Source organism: Pyrus communis, chromosome 4 (assembly GCF_041283825.1).
Source record: "Pyrus communis isolate YQ-2024b chromosome 4, ASM4128382v1, whole genome shotgun sequence".
Taxonomy (NCBI): Eukaryota; Viridiplantae; Streptophyta; class Magnoliopsida; order Rosales; family Rosaceae; genus Pyrus; species Pyrus communis.
In genome coordinates, this window is record NC_142568.1 from 20,053,414 (window position 1) to 20,070,664 (window position 17,251).

At 36.4% G+C, this 17,251-nt stretch overlaps 1 protein-coding gene across 3 annotated transcripts; it reads right to left on the reverse strand.

Moving 5' to 3' along the window:
• Positions 1 to 5,958: 5,958 nt before the first annotated feature.
• Positions 5,959 to 13,345, reverse strand: LOC137722702 (phospholipid-transporting ATPase 1). Of its 3 annotated transcripts, XM_068461767.2 has the most exons (11): positions 12,816 to 13,287; positions 12,679 to 12,731; positions 12,474 to 12,576; positions 10,339 to 12,309; positions 9,681 to 10,020; positions 8,662 to 9,454; positions 8,361 to 8,484; positions 7,911 to 8,130; positions 7,103 to 7,561; positions 6,701 to 7,005; positions 5,959 to 6,406 (listed from the first exon to the last, which is right to left on the reverse strand). In XM_068461767.2, the coding sequence occupies exons 4-10, from the start codon at positions 12,059 to 12,061 to the stop codon at positions 6,804 to 6,806; spliced, it is 3,861 nt and encodes a 1,286-aa protein (XP_068317868.2). In that variant the 5' UTR covers positions 12,062 to 12,309; positions 12,474 to 12,576; positions 12,679 to 12,731; positions 12,816 to 13,287; the 3' UTR covers positions 5,959 to 6,406; positions 6,701 to 6,803. The 3 variants fall into 3 exon arrangements, with proteins under 3 accessions (XP_068317868.2, XP_068317867.2, XP_068317870.2); XM_068461766.2 differs by lacking the exon at positions 12,679 to 12,731 and having other exon boundaries at positions 12,816 to 13,345; XM_068461769.2 differs by lacking the exons at positions 12,474 to 12,576; positions 12,679 to 12,731 and having other exon boundaries at positions 12,816 to 13,345.
• Positions 13,346 to 17,251: the final 3,906 nt, after the last annotated feature.

Consider the following 17,251-nt stretch of genomic DNA (forward strand, 5'->3'; position numbering starts at 1 on the left):
ATCTCCAAATACTAAAATAATACTCTCATCCCCAATTGGACTATATAAAAATTGTCGGCCACAATTACGGTTGCATCCTTTGGGAGATTGTGTGATTGGAGCCTTTGAGGTAGATTGTTACATCATAAATGGCAAACAGAGTGCCATTAGGGTTTTGTTGATAAGGTATGAGGAGAAATTTTTCATTGTGCGCTGAAACAGATGGTATACAATGTGTCATTATTAAAGTTGTTAATTTCCTAAAAAAGTCACACCACTTATATAATGATACGTGGTGTAACACTCCGTGTTCCAGACACTGAAAATATGTCGACATTAAGGTGGTAGTTAAATCTCCAAGGTCCTTGTTGAGAAGAGATCCTCTCTGGATCTCTTCCACCAAGGCCACCGGATCAAGTGATCCGAGCCTTTGATATTTCAACTAACGGTCAAAAATTATTATAGCTTTTAAGGGGTCAAAACAAGTAGATCGTTGGATGAAATTTCAAAAACCCGGATCCCTTGATCCGATGGCTTTGGTCTCGTCCTTGTTCTGTTCAAGTCTCAACATGGGGATAAAGCATCATTGGAGCAAAACTTCTTATATATTAATGGGTTGGTTGGAATATTCAACGTTCAGTAGACGTGTGTATAAATATAAAAGATTTAAAAAGAAAAAGTACATATACAAGAAGAGAAGTTGGAAGGAAATACAAAAGGGAGAGAGAAAGAGAGAAATTGTGGGAGTAGGAAGATATTTTTTTTTTTTTAAATAAGAGATATGTTTTGATGAAATGTGAATAATGAGAAAAAAATAAGTAAAAAAAAATTGTGCAAAATTACTTTCATGCCTATCATTTTTATTTGAAAATATTATCTTTCAATTACGCATGAAAGGATTGTACTAAAAAAAATTATGCGTGAAAGGGTAATACTTCATCAACTTTTTTATAGAGTATTTTATTCATACGTAATACAAATATTGTCAATATTCAACTTTGGTAGTGCTTGTAATAGATGTAAATCATGATGTAATGTTAATTACATGCATTTCTAATATAACTAATTATTCTTCCCTTCTTTACCTGGATCTCTAGTTAGTGGTAATGTGATCAATAAATACAATATGAATAAGAATTGGCTCAATTACTTTTCTTATCTTGAAAATTCCAATCCTATTTCTTAATTTTACATCTACATCATCTTTAATCCGGTCGAAATAGGATTTGTTACTTATAAAATTCTTCATCAATTTTTTGTTGACATATTATGGGTGTGAATACTACTATTCTCATTAGAGAAGTTTTAGCATTTTGACACAAATTAAATCTTACACTTAACGTGTTTATTGGGTGAAATAATAGGTAGATTCAGATTAAGCAAAAAGACAGAGTCTCTTGGTAACCAAAACTCGATGACAATTCTTTTCATGATCTCAGTAAAGAAACCTCCTTATAGTAAATTAGACTAATTTGATCTGCACCAGCTCAAGTACTTTGTATTATGCAGCCCTGGTCTGAGGGGGTAATTGCATCGATCTTAACCAAGATTTGTGAACTGTAATAACAAACAATTTAATAGTTTTCGTTTATGTAAAGGATACAATAAAAAATATAATAATAGCTAAAGCACTAGCCTCTATTGCACTCATGTGATTTTAAACAAGGAAAGTTTAACGAAAAGTTCCCGGTACTGTTTATTTTAACGAAAAACTACATTTTTACACTAAAAAGTCAATCCTAATACTATTCACTTTACCCTTTATTTTGTTCTTGTCATTAAAACTCAAATTTTACAAGCCATTTTCATTAGTTTTCCTTTTAAACAAATGTTTGAGATCAAGGCAATGCAACCACGTGCATTGTAGACCCAGATGAATTTATTCATAGAAAATGACTAAATAGTATGATTTCCAAATCAGAGAAGCAAGGGACATTTTTACGTGGTTATAAGTAATTGAAATTTATATTGTCAATTTGTTTTACGGTGGAACCTCAATTTTTTCATGGTATCAGAGCAGGTTATCCCTTATGTGAAGCCTAATAACCACACCTACTTCACGTCTCCCAATTTGTATTGTTCACATGTTTAGCTTAAAAATTCGCCACACGTGAAGGAACATATTAAGAGTATGAATCCCACATTGAGGAAACAAGGGACATTGCATGTACTTATAAATAGTTGGATTACTCCCTGTATTATCAATTAATTTTACAGTGGAACCTCCACTTCTTCACCACCCTCTCTCCCTGGCCCCCAAAACACCCTCCACAAAACATGCCTGGTTAATTATATGTTACTAATTTCATAGGTCTAAGAAACTCTCCATCTCTGGTGTAAAAAAAAAAAAAAAAAAAAAATTCATATCCCCTTGTAGAAATCGTGTCGGAATTTATTCTTTATGAATGTTTGAACAAATAATCTCTAAGTTAACGTATTGATCAATATAAAATTATCCGAGAGGTACCCTTTGTACTTGTATCACTATCGCTTCTTGTAAACGAAAAAACATCTCTAACCACTGGTGAAGAGGAGGAGGTAGAGTGCCTTTGCTTCCTCTCCTTCTCGCTCCTCTTTTTAATTTTTATCTTTTCGTTCAATGTCTTCTTTTTGTGTGAATAAATATTATCGTTTGGTGATTTGGTATAAGCCATGCTCAAATATCTTATTTCCCATCACTTTTTTCTGCTCCTCCTTCATACTGTTGAGAATGAATCACACAATAATAGAAGAAGGGACATTAGATGAGCTTATTAGGCTTAACTTTTTTCATAGTATCAGAGAATAGGTTATTCCATATGTGATGCCCAATGGCCACACACACTCTATGTCACCCCATTTGTGCTGTCTAGGTGTATATGTCGCATCAATTAATGAATTTATCTTATTGGATGTCGATTGTACACATCACTTATCACATGAAATAGAATAAGAATGTGAAAGAAACATGTGATTTCCATAGTATTACTCATATTAGTATGATTAGATCTCACATCTACCATAAAGAGGGTGCCCGGGGGCGCATTAATTGCATCCATCTAACACAAAGAAGTATCTTCTTGCATTTAAAGAATTTAAACAAAATTATGGCAATGCTGCACTAAGCAATCAACATATTAACAAAGATAAAGACATGTGTTCAGCATCGAGACGTAACTTGAAATAGTTTCAGAGTCAGTGACTGAGCAGTTAACATGTTAAAAGAGTCAAAAGATCGTTCACACTATTTGTTGCCACTTAATCCTAAAGGAGTCAACACCAGTATTAGTTAGATGGTTTATTCATCAATTATAACATTACACTGTAAAGAAAAACATTATAAATTCAATGAGTAGGAAGAAGGAACAACCAACTTGATAATCGAGAAAAGAATTCACAACCAAGAATCAATTGTAGTATGACAAGTAAATAAAACTTGTAGTTGTCAGACCAACCATGTTTTTGTATAAAAATTGTAGTTGTCGAGATATATTTTTAACTATATTATTGTTCAAAGACTAATCCTAAAAGAACTGTAGAGCTACATAGAGCACACTACTGAAAGATGGTACAATTATTTGTCTATAGACAGCTAACATGGTTTCCATAAAATGGGTTAGTTTTCTTCATTACACACCTTAATTGTCAAAGGAAGTAGTTTTCTTGCTTACACACCCTTGCAATGTATTCTACAGTGTAGGGACTCGTTGTCTTTGTCAAATGATATATGAGTTTGTTTTGAAATGCTTTTAAAATAATTGAAAGCGTTTTTAGTAAAAATTCAAATGAATCTTTAAAAAAAAAAACATTTTAAGTGCTTCCTGCAATAAGTTTTTCAAAATAAATTTCATCAAAACGTTTTCAGTCATTTTAAAAGTATTTCTAAACGAGCTCATATATACTTAACTCTTGTATAAAGAATTATATAAACTTTTAATTTTTGCGTTTTTAATAAGTTATGACATAAAACCGATCGCAATGATATTTTAGGATTCATATAGCCGACTCCACTTAGTAGAATAAAGTTTTGTTGTTGTTGTTTTTAATAAGTATATTTGTTTTATTGACCAAAATTTTTTTATCTCTATTTAGAGTGGAATTTTGCAAATAAGTAGAAATGATTCATTATTTTATATTATTGAATATACTTTTTGATTGTGTCAATTCTAATCAAAAGGCATTTTTTGAATTTAAGCATGCTACGCATGACTACACATTTTTTAATCATATTATTATTAGTCCATTATGAGGCTAAGTCGACCCTTTTTTCTTTTTGTGTAAATAATATTGTTTGTTAAAAAGAAATTATTTCCATTGTGTCAAGGCTCGCTCCCAGGCAACTCCAACAAGCCTTTTACAAATTATGTAGAGTGTGACATCAACAAAGCTTCATGATCATTGAATCTGAAACCGAAAACAGCTAGCTGTGATGTTATCCTGTACGGAATAGAAAATTGGACCAGTTGCGGATATGGCAATGTGAGCACATTTGTTGCTGAAAATTCCAGTCACCCCAAAACACGTTCACACTGGTTTATATTTTTGTTTTGTGGAATCAAGTTATAGTAATTTTATCATGTCAACGAGAAGGAACAAGTCGTTGCATGCCACTTGATTTTTTATTTTTTTTTTAGTATTTGGAAGATATGGTTTGTGATATGATGCAAAAAATTGGTCAATACAAGAAATCATTTTTATACCGTGTCTGCTAATTTGATTAGAAATTTTAAGCAAACTTACCTTTAGGCTTTAGTTGTTATCCAGGTCCATAGGAACCGGGGTAGATTCTTTCCAGGAAACACCGTCAACAAATTTCAAAATAAAACCCGTTTAGAAATGCTTTTGTGGAAAGTACTTCTACTTTTAGTGCTTTTGTTAGAGGGTGAGTTTAATTAGTGCGGTACTTATTTTATAGAAATCAAAACCATGGCATCGATGTATTACACTCAATAATTGGACTTATTCTACTGAACTGAAATTTTCTGATTTACACTAAGAAAATCTCTATTGAATAAAGTGACAAAGTGAATTCTTTTTCTTTTCTTTTTTTCGTGAAATTACATAACTAGGTCATGTGTCATGATAATAACTTACTTGATATTAATTCCACATGGCGTTATATGCCAATGAAATATAAGACATGTGGAGACAAGTTTCACATGTCTTTATTCATTGGCAAAAAACATCATCATGATGGTGTATCGTGCCGCAAAGTCCTTCTACATGTGCCTCTCTATTCCTCCCAATAAAATTTCTCCACTAAGATCATCTCCAATGCAAGGACTTCAAGTCCTATTTTTAGGTCCCGTTATAAGGCAAAGCATCTATGGTTAATGCACATGAGATTTAAAACTCATATTTGGTTTCAAGGAAAAATGAGACCCAAATTTGCGTTTCAATATGAGATTTGAGCCCAAGATGAAGCCTATGCCAACTAGAAAAAATGGTCTTCATTTATTAAAAAAAAAAAATGAGATCTGAATTTTGAATTCAATCATCTCCGATGCACAAACCCAAACTATAAAAATATTGGTCTAAATTTTGAGTCTTTACATTGAAGATGCTCTCGAAATTAAACTCAAAATTTCCTACCCTTTCTTTTTGGGAACGGTAGGTGAAAACAATCCACCCTTCCCAAGACCAGGAAGATTCGCAAAGAATCAAACCCTTCCTAGTCGACCCTTCCTAAACCATCTCGTGATTCACCAACATCAAGAATCAAATCCAAGATGTGTCATGTAAACTACGTTTTTGAAATCCGTCCCCCCAATTACTGGATCACTCCGTGGTTGTCCTACCCATTCTTAAGTAGGTGCCTACCATACGGCGAAAGTACTTTTATAGACATCCACTAGTATTTTTAAGTTTTTCTTTTAACATTATAGTAAACCTTTGTTATCCAAAAGCCTAATTAGAGGGCAAAGGATGACTTAAGGCATCTCCCCACTAACATGTGAGAAAGATTAGAACTAGCAAATCAGCAAAAACAATTGGGAGAAATGACAAGAAGTCTTTCCTTTTTTCATTTTATATATTAAGCCGTAAGAAGAAGAAAAAGGCAGATCTGATCTCTACACACACCTATCATATACTCTGGTTTTTCTTTCTTTTTCCCTTTCCTCCCTCTCTTCCCCTCTCTATGCACTGCATCATGACAAAGCTATTACACAACCATCTAAGTTTTTCACTATTGTCAGTGCCTGACGACTTCAAAAAGTATTCGACAAGTTGCTTGAGGTTCCTCAACTCGGGTTTCTTTCTTCTTTCTCTTCCACCTGATTTCCCTTCCCCGGCGAGAGTTGGCCAAACGAGTTTTCTGTACACGCCAAGCACACTCCTTTGGCCTAGACCATCCACCTTCCGGTCTTCTTATCCTTTGACGGGATACTCCACTCTTTTGTCAAATACCTACGATTTATTTTGCATGTAGTCAGCCAATGCAACTCATCTGCAGAACGAGAGGAAGAAACATCAGTAGGGTCCAGCAGAATCTCACAACTTCGGAGACAGTTGCATCTAATTAAACCCAATGCGAAGTTATGATTTGCATTTTACATGTACGATAACAAATTATAGAACAAAACGTTCAGTCGTGGTTTGGACACAAAGACAGCAACTCATTGCTCACAAATAGGCTTGGCTAATAGCAATTGCTTAAACTATTCCTCCATGAAGGCAAATAATGGAATAAAGATTACTGTACAATTATTTTGTGTCTATAAGAAAGAAAAAAAAAGCTCACCTTTGATATTTTATAACCGCATGCCGCTGGAAAGATGTACGCTGGACAAACAAAAGGGAAGCCATCTCAGAATGAAAATTTGTCTCGAAGCTGGTAATACATGTCAACTTGAACTGTCATCTTGCTTTGAGCTCAAATGTTTACGTTGCCTATTTAAAACCTCGGCTTCCCTAGCTATCTGGATATCCGAAGGCCAAAAGATATGATTTACAACTTTGAACACAAAGCGAGGGAGCAACGCAACAACAGTTATAAGCAAAATGGCGATCCAATATGTGGGAGACTTTGCCAAATGGTATATAGTCCTGCACCCAAAAGAAAATGAGGGGGAAAATCAGATCAACATTATAAAACAATATGTTTAAAATCAGAAAAAGAAGAGCAGAAGTCAACGAATCTAACCAGTAATTAGGAAAGACAGGTATAGAATCCAATACCACCATACAGGCATATGTGATAATTATTGAACCCCATACTGCGACTTGAGTGATGAATACCCAACGATGAACGTCCATTGCCAAATGCACATTGACAAGGACAACAACTGCAATCGTCCATAAACTGCCCATGCTCCATATGTCTATTGAGCTATCCTTATAGGTGAAGAGGGGTACATAGAAGAGAACAAGACTCTGCCATACGGTGTCAAGCATTGTGATCCAGAAGAGATGTAAATTGTATGCCTCGTGTCTATGGCCAGCACCATAGAGTTTTGGATATTGTAACAGTGTCCTGTGGCTCAAGTCTTTGTCCAGTATACCAACAACAATTGTGGGGAGTGAAGTATAAATGACAGAATAGAAAACACTACTCCAATCTGTTAAGGCAGAAGTTGTTGAAAAAGCAGTGGACAATATAAACCTGCAGATAAACAGATAAGCATAAAACAATCAGCATCGCTAAAAGTTGCAACATGTAAACTCGAAGAAAAAAATGATTCTTTGGCTCAATACAGCTTTTGGTGTCCTACGCATAATGTATCAATGCTTTGAATGCACAATGAAAGATCTATCTTAGATTTTATTGTGACAACTTATAATAGATTTCAATCTTGAAAGAGTGTTTTGCTATGTAACTGAACTTAAGAAGATATTGTTACACAAATGTTCAACTTCATGTTCATACATCACATTTGGATTTAAATAAAATAAAAAAAGATGATGCACGTGCAGAAAGCTTCCATGAAAATAAACCAAAGAACAAGGCATACCAAAATAGCATCAGTACAAAAACTGCATTGCGGTAGAAGTTGTACAGAATCATATAGCCAACACGCTGATAATTCCAGTGCCCATGCACCAAAAGTAATGTTTTCAAAAACCGAAACTGTCCCATAGCAAAGTCTGAAGCCATCACAGCTTGACGTCCTTCCTGACCACAAATTCCAACTCCAACATCCGCCATTTGGATCATTGAAACATCATTTGCCCCTAAAGACGTCAGTGATCAGAGGAGGAAAAGAAGTAGAGAACTTAAAACAAAAGTAAAGCATAGTGTAGGACCACAGTTTGCACATAAATAAGAAACAGTAAACTCAGAATATGACTTGGTTTTGCATCCACTGTCATGCAGGATTGCATAAGAAAACAACAAAGCCAACATGGACTCCACCCCCTCCCAATCAGGCAAATCATAGCAGAACTATCAATGGATAACTTACCATCACCTATAGCCAATGTCATGTCATCAGTACGAGTCTTAATCAGATCAACAATTCCAGCTTTCTGCAGAGGTGCAACACGACAGCATAACACAACACTACAGGATGTGGCAAGGTCGAATAGCTGTGGAAATAAAAGAAATAACCAAGTTAATCTTCACCATAACGTGAATCCAATTCAACAGTATTATGGGTACAGCTAGAAAACTGTTTAAAACGAAAGCAAGCAATCAGCCACTTATAAACAAACAGCATAACAAACTGCAAGCTAATTGTTCAATAGATGGAAAGCGGGACTTGCCTCTAACTCTAGATCTTTCTCCAGAATGTATACCAAGCTGTTCCCATCTATTATGAGTGCTAATGGTGCATTCATTTTTCCTTCTTCCTTCCCTCCATTCCATTCAGGCACACAGGATGTCTTTGCATTGCCAGGTATCTCAAGGTAGCCATTTTCAGCATTTTTTTTCAGTTTGAAACTTGGGTCTCTTTTATTGGACAATTTTACACCATATTTTGCCATAGAATCAGCCAAAAGATTTCGGCATTCATCCTCAGAAGTTCCATTTATAATAATTTGTTGCATATCTGCTGTCAAGAGTTTGCATGATAGACCAATCGAAATAGCTGTCTCTTGCTTATCTCCAGTAAGAACCCAAACCTTGATCCCTGCTTGCCGGAGAGACTCAATAGCTTCCGGCACACCATCTTGTAACTTATCCTCAATAGCAGTCGCCCCAAGAAGCTTTAAGTTGCATTCGATGAGAGCTGCTGTTTGACGTAATTTCGAGGAACGATCAGTCAACGAGGTACTTGCATCTTCATACATGCTTTGCCACTGCTCAAGTTGTTCATCTGTAAGATCCCTGGCAGCAACCACAAGAGTACGTAAACCTTCTGAGGAATATTCACTCAGATGGCTTTGAGTTGAACGCGTCAGATGATCATCCCTTTCAGAGTCATTTGCTAAAGTGCCGAACATAGTAGTGTCAGCACCTTTCACCAAAACCTTTACAGTATTGTTTGGAAATCTGATAACAACGGACATCCTTTTTCGCACGCTATCAAACTCATGCAGACCCAATACATCCAACCTAGAACCACATACAAATAAATTAAAAATAAATAATAATAATTATCAATAAGAAAAAATCATGGAAGGATGTTAAAGTACTGCTACTATAGCACACTCAAATACAACGTAAGTCGTCATTAACGTGATTACATACAATCCTTTTATATTTTAATGATGTAGAATGGACAGTTATTGAACGAAGAAAGGTGCAAATAGAATAGGAGCTGAAGTGAGCGACTCCCTACCTTAGTTTCTCACCATTGACATCCATAACAATGTGCCCAGATGTGCGCTCAAAAAGCGTATATCCATATGCAGAGGCTGCAGAAACTAATGCTTGCTCATCAGGAGATTCCCCCTGATAGTCAATAGCTTCTACATCATCTAATTCAATTTTTCCGCAACTGGAAGATGTACCATTACTGACAATAGGAACCACAGTATTGCAAGCAGCCAATGTAAGAAAAAACTCATGTGCAGCAATCCTGTCATTTTCACTTAAGTCTTTGTGCAAAAATTCCACAAGCTCATTATCTACAGAAATTTCGCTTTTGAGCTTCCATCTCTTTCTACCTAATCCTATTCCTGTCAATGATCACATACAATGAGGGCTTGTACAAAAAGGAAATCTGGATATGATTTATGAAATGAAAGTATCGTCTATATTCAGAAAGCAGACAATTCAAAGCAATTTGAAACAGTTTTCCCTCTGAATAGCAATTTTAAAGAGAAAAATAGTATTGCAAACACTAGCATAAACTAAGAGCACATTAGTAATGTTTTTGCTGTATGTTTTCTGTTTTTCATAACTACACAGAAAGGAGGAGGGGCACTTATGATGTCTTGCAAATAAAAACTGTTTTCAGTAATTAAAAGGAAGAAGGAAAGCGTGACATGTTATACCTGCAACATTTTCTTCCTGCAAAGAGGTCCCAAAACTCCTCCCAAATATGCTTGCTCTTCGGAATTCCATTTTGTTCTCGGTAAGTGTCCCTGTTTTGTCTGAAAAAATATATCGTATTTGACCCAAATCCTCATTAATATTCAACGATCTGCACTGGAACCTTGAGCCAGAGCTACTGTCAAACATATGCCTGTCTTCGATCATGAAATATGACTGGCCCAATCGAACCAACTCCATTGTAATATAAAGAGAGATTGGTATCATTATCTGGAAAACTATGATGGAACTCAAAAAGGAGAAAAAGATCTCCATAGGTATCCCATAAAACCTATAGGTTTTTCCATTCTCTTTCCCATCAGAGTAGTATCTTTTCCGGTAATAAGCCAAGGTATCAATCTGACCTTTATGGCGCATGAGCCACAGGCCCATGCCAGTGGCCACAACTGCACACATAACAAAAAGGAAAACCGACAGCCAGAGAGTTTCCCTATTCATGTAGCTTTCCAGCTTACTTCTCTTGGAAGGAGAAGCTGCACTATTCAGCATTGCCTTGGTTTCCTGTCCAGCATATACCACGACACCAATTGCCCAGGCTGTGTTCTTCAGCTGGCAACCACGCAAAACTATATTTGATTGACTCAGGGGAAATTTATGCCCATTAAACTCCATGTTGGCAGTGAACTCATAGACATTCCTATTAGGTTGTTCACATCTGATGAGCCCTAAAAATGTACACCCTTCACATACTGCTGAAGTTGTTTCCTGCCGCGCATACCTTGTTTTCAAGTTCGACTCACCATCCAAATTCATTGTTTGAATGTAGGCAATTCCACTAGGGTCGCTTGTCCCTAACAAGACCACATCACAAGGAATTGTGTCATCAGCACAAATCTTTAGAACCTCGCCCACTTGAATATGTTTCCATTTCTTCGGTTGAAATTGGCCAGATTGAAACACCAGAGCCTCCCGGTTATTCTCATTCCTGTCTGATCTATGTCTTCGCCAATCTTCATAGCCATCTTTGATAGCTGTGACACAGAGCACAAACAGAAGGGGGAAAAGAGACACCGTTCTTCCAAAGACTGCAAGAGGTGGAAGCTGGTTGAGGGCAGCAATAGCTAGAAAATACAAATAAGCTACCCGATGAAACTGAATGAAAAGATTCTTGGGCAAGAAGGTAATGATGGTGTACTTGCTAGTTCGAATCTCATTCCCAGTGAACTCATATTTGTCATTTGTCCTCTTCGGATCGTTAATATAGATCAACCTTGGATTGTCATCATGCAGCAAGTTATCATCGAACTGCACACTTTTGTGACGGATCCTCTGAGACAACTTTTCCTGAACCCTAGATGAACCCTGGGAGATTTCAAGAGTTCCTGAACTTCTAGTTTCATTATGCAGTTCCATGGCACCCCACGACACCAGGCGTCTTCTATCCCGCGTGGGGTTTTCCAACGGAAACTGCGGCAATAACCGAGAACCGAGTGGACCAGCAAGATTAGTGGAATTTTCTAAGGGTTTCTCAGAGCAACCAGAAACAGCAACGTCGTCCTTCACTTCAAGTAAATCACTTTGAGCATCATCATTGTTGTCAAGACTGGAAGAAGAAAATGAAGCATTGGAGGAGATACGGGCAAGGTTCTTAGTAAGAGAAGAGGATGGAACCAGTGGCGCTGATGGAGAATCAGACGAAGACAGCAACGGGTGCCCAGAAGTCATAAATAATTCTCCAATGAGGTCATTGGAGAATTACATATACACTTCACCCCACTTCTAACCACCATGAACAAACACAGCCAATCAATCCAGAAATCCCATTTCCCAAATCCAGCGTCCGGCAAACACCGATTAAACCCAAAGAAATCAAGCACTACTTGCTTAAAAACCCAGTATCCAAAATCCCTCTAATCCCAAAATTAATGATGGGTTTGCAATTTTTGCAAATTCACGATGTGAGATTCAAGCTCCTGCAAACCGAAAAAACAGACAATGTAGCTCAGTAATACCACCCAGAACACATATTAAAAGTACACTTAGAGCATGCATTACAGGTACACTTCAGAATCTCAGAAATGCAGAGATGTAACAAAAAACAAAAAGAAGAAAAATTGCATTCAGATCAGACACAGACCACCCTTTGATCGCAGGGAGGGAGAATCAAGAGGCCCACAGAAAGCCCCAATTGCTCAAATAACAACAAAGTTCCGCAGATCCCCAAGAAAGCAATGCCAAAGCTAAAAACAAAGATAGAAAAGAAAACACGGTCAATGAGCAATCTGAATCACTGCCCCCACAACCCTAAATCCCAGAAATCAAAACCCAAATCAGAGAAATACCCAAAATTCCCAATCGACTAAGAACCACATACACCAAAATGCACCAAGAAATTCTGCAATATACTCATACCAAAAAATAGAAAAAATGAAAACCCAAAAATAAAATAAAATAAAATAACCCAGAAAAAGCAACGTACCTCTGAATCCGAATACAGACAAAAGACGGAGCTTTATCGTCTCGGAATTGGCGAAACGAGAAGACTGAACGAAAGAGCAGGTACCAAATGCCCTCCAATGAACTGAATACGAAATGTCACAACGTAAACACGAAAAGGGGAAATTGGCAGGTGAGAAAAAAGATCAGGGCAATGATCTCACCCTCAGTTTTTCCTTTTGTTTCTCCAGTTTTTTTTTTTTTTTTAACAAGAAATTCTCAGGGACCGGATCGGGCAAAAGAAAAAACTTAGGTTCGATGAGAAAACGAGATTTAGGGGAGCGATTCAGTTTTGTTTGGGGGAAATTGGGAGGAGAAGGAAGGAGGAGTTGGTGGGTGGCCGGCACGAAAAGTGCGAGAAAATCGCAGGTGGAGGAGAGAGAGAGAGAGAGAGAGATGAGCGGCAGAGCGCGAATCTTGGGGCGTTGCCCGGTCACTACTGACGGACTCTTCCTTTCTTGGCTTGTCAATCTGTACCTGAGCTTTTTGTTTGGGGAAAACTGGGCTCGCTTTGTTTTTTTTTAATTATTTTTTTTATATTATATAGTAATTAATTGGGGGTATTATTGTCAAATTGCTGTTCTCTAAATTATACACATCAAAATGGGTTTTCATCGTAGTAATTTTCAAAATTTCGTTTATTTTTTGCGAAGTGAAAATCTATAATGTATGGATAAATATTAATTATTGTATTTATATAGTGTTATAATTTGAGTGAATTTATAGCTAAACATGTAGATGTATTGGACACGTATTTTGGCCCTTAAATCTAGTAAATTTGTAATTACCTAACTTTTAAAAAAATATTTCTTAAAAAAGTTTATGCCCACGGGAGACTTGTTTGTCCTTCCACTTATGATTAACAAACTTTTATGATTCAAACATAATAATCGAAACCGTTTTCTTTATCATTATCTAAAGATTATAGATGCGAAATATTATTTAATTTGAAGATCTTTTAGTTGTTCATATGCATAAAACAAAAAGACAGTTCATCATGAGAATGCTACTTGTTACCAAAATCGTTGATTAGTTTAACACATATAAATAAATAAATGATCATCAAATTGAATGATTTTTTTGTAGATATGATCGTTAAATAATTAAATAATGAAAGAAAACGGATCCAATCATTATGATCTTTGGATAATAATAAAAAATATGAACGATTTCAATTATAATATTTGAATGATAAGAGTTCGTTAAACGTAAGTGGGAGGACAAATAAGTCTCTCACGTAAGACACAAACATTATCCTTTAATAAAATTGTAAATTTCCTATATCATTGATGGATATTGTGCAATATAGAATAATTAGTAAAAGGTCCATTTTCTTGATCACCTCCCCGGACCAGGATCATTTCCTAATCTAAAGATGAGGATCCTCATGATTAAGGGATGTGAGCCGTTGAATGAAAATTCATCGGTTACAAACAGAGGGTTCTTTTAAAGTTATAATAATTATAACCGTTAGATTTTCATCCAACGGTCCACATCCTTTGATCATGAGGATCCTCATTCTTAGATTAGGAGAGGATCATGATCCCACCTCCCCCTACCAAAGAAAGAAAGCAAGTTAAGCAACCAACACACTCAACTGAAAGATAATACCATGTTCGTTGCTCTGTCTAAATTTTTTTTAATTTTTTTATAATACTTAAAATAGCAACTTACGTACTACAACGACGACATTCGATATTGATAAATATAAGAACATGCATAAAAAACTAATGGGCGTTTTTATACCATTGACATGTGGCAGTACACATGTGCTATACAAATTATTTTACCATACTCTGCATTTTTCTTTTTTCCAAATGCATTGTAAGCCTTTTCGTCATGCATATATCAATTCCACGAGTTTTAGACATCTGACGTAGCTACGATGCTGGTACGTGTGGACGGAAAATGATCCTCGTCGAATTCTTTTTTTAGGGATTTGGAAAATCTAGTAATTATGTTCGTTCATCGTAAATCGTGTGATCAGTTTTCGTTAGGTACTATTTATATTTAATTTAAAATTTAAAATTTAAAATGATTTCTGATTTCTAACCGTACGATGTACGATGAACAAACATGATTATGGAATCCCCCGAATCCCCAAAAAAAGGATCCAACGAGGATCCTTTTCCCATGTGGACGGCTACATTTGCTTCCAAATTTATCCCAACCCCTTAAACTTTGGATTCAGTGAGGACGAGAGATTTATTAGTGCGCCAATAATCCAGACATATACGTCATATCATAAGTTTTACATAAGTAGAGATATTTTTTATTTTTTTAAAGACATGATGTATTGTCCCGTGTTCTGTGTACATTTAGTGCATCCCCAATGGGGGCTTTATCCTCCTTGAGGCTACTACATTTATAGCTCTAATGAAAATTTTCATCCCCAGTGGGCTGGAAAATGGGGCTACATCCACCACAAGGGCTAGCAATTTCAATCCTAGGGTAGTAAGAAGTTAGGCTACATCTAGCCCCAAAAAGTAAGGGGTCAACACCAAATTGAGGGCCCAATCTTGTTTTTTGTTTTTGTTTTTTTAGTTTAGAAATGGGTGAGCCGCATTTTTAATTCCAAAACATAATTTTAAGGGTTTATTTTTCAACTGTTTAGGATTTTAAGAGTTTATTTTCAACTGTTTGTTTGATTAAGAAAACATATACAAACAGACTATTTTATGTGTTATTGATTAGAAAAAAATGTTGTGCTTCGTGTTTATTTTTCTAGAATGAAAAATTCATAAAAAAAAATTATGAAATTTAACATTGGTTGTGACATCCCACATCGCCCAAGGGAGTGATCCTTATATGTATATTCTCATCCTTACCTAGCACGAGGCCTTTTGGGAGGTCACTGGCTTCGGGTTTCATCGGAACTTCGAAGTTAAGTGAGAAGGGGGCTAGAGCAATCCCATGATGGGTGACCCACTGGGAAGTTGCTCATGAGTTCCCAAAAACAAAACCGTGAAGGAATGGTAAGCCCAAAGCCGACAATATCGTGCTACGGTGGTGGAGTGGGCCCGGGAAGTGATCCGTCCCGGGCCGGGATGTGACAATTGGTATCAGAGCCTAACCCTGGTCGCGTGTGTGCCGACGAGGACGTCGGGCCCCTAAGGGGGGTGGATTGTGACATCCCACATCGCCCAGGGGAGTGATCCTTATATGTATATTCCCATCCTTACCTAGCACAAGGTCTTTTGGGAGCTCACTAGCTTCGGGTTCCATCGGAACTTCGAAGTTAAGCGAGAAGGGGGCTAGAGCAATCCCATGATGGGTGACCCACTGGGAAGTTGCTCATGAGTTCCCAAAAACAAAACCGTGAGGGAATGGTAAGCCCAAAGCGGACAATATCGTGTTACGGTGGTGGAGCGGGCCCGGGAAGTGATCCGTCCCCGGGCGGGATGTGACATTGGTAGTTTAGAGACCTAAACCGAAAATATAAACAAATAACAAAACTAAATTATGATAAGATAATCCAATCCAATGATTGTCATTAAATGAAAATCTTGTTAGATTTCGGAGAATGTGTCAATCAAAGAAATAAACCAATGGTTGTTATGAAATGAAATATTATCTTGTTTGATTTCATAGAAACAAACCAACAAATGAGATTGAGATAAGATAATCAAAACCAATGATTATTATGAAACGAAATCTTATATTGTCTGATTTCATAGAAATAAATCAATGGATGAAATTGAGATAAGAGAACTTACAATGGTGCATAAGTGATGAAATATAACTTTGTCAGAATTTGAATATTTTAAGGTTAAAAAATTGATAGATTAAAATTTAAGATAACACGTCTAAAAATCAAGTTTAGAGAAGTTAAGACAATAATAAATTTACCGCTTAATCAAATTACTACATAATAAAATACATAGCCCCATACAGAGCCCTATAACCTTTTATTGAGAGAGATTATTTTTTAGAACCCTAAAGATTATTCGGATATCTAAATTGAACTATATCCACTATTTTTCTAGCCTGTATAGAAATCTCTCTATGAGAACTAATCAACTAAAACTCGGACCAGTTTATGTCTGTTTGTCTCTTTCCCAGTACAGTTTGGATTTCTGTTCCAAGTATACCCCTAATCCGTTGGACATAGTGACGTGTAAAGCCCTGTGTAGATTTTCAGCCGTTGATGGGTGATCCTCTGTTCAATGAGTCAAATCGTGCGGGTGAGATTGTCTACTGGATAATTATTTGTGTGCGAGTCCGTCTTGTATTCAGTGGGATTCCCACTTGTGTAAAGCACCGACATTCATGTGTAGTAGTTTTGACGTGAGGACGAAGTTTCCTCGAGCAATGTTTGCTGCTTTTGTTCTTGTCGTTTTGGAGAACAAGATATTGCGGTTCCCATAACACCCTTGTCAATTTGTGTCATAAATTTATCATGAATAATTTACTTTTCGT

Excerpts from the sequence above, each read along its gene's own strand:
- LOC137722702 (XM_068461769.2), bottom strand. The coding sequence starts at position 12,061 with ATGACTTCTGGGCACCCGTTGCTGTCTTCGTCTGATTCTCCATCAGCG. Across the intron at positions 7,562-7,910 it reads TTTGTACTGATGCTATTTTG|GTTTATATTGTCCACTGCTT; the intron begins GTATGCCTTGTT and ends GTTTATCTGCAG. Across the intron at positions 7,006-7,102 it reads CCTGTCTTTCCTAATTACTG|GACTATATACCATTTGGCAA; the intron begins GTTAGATTCGTT and ends TTTTGGGTGCAG.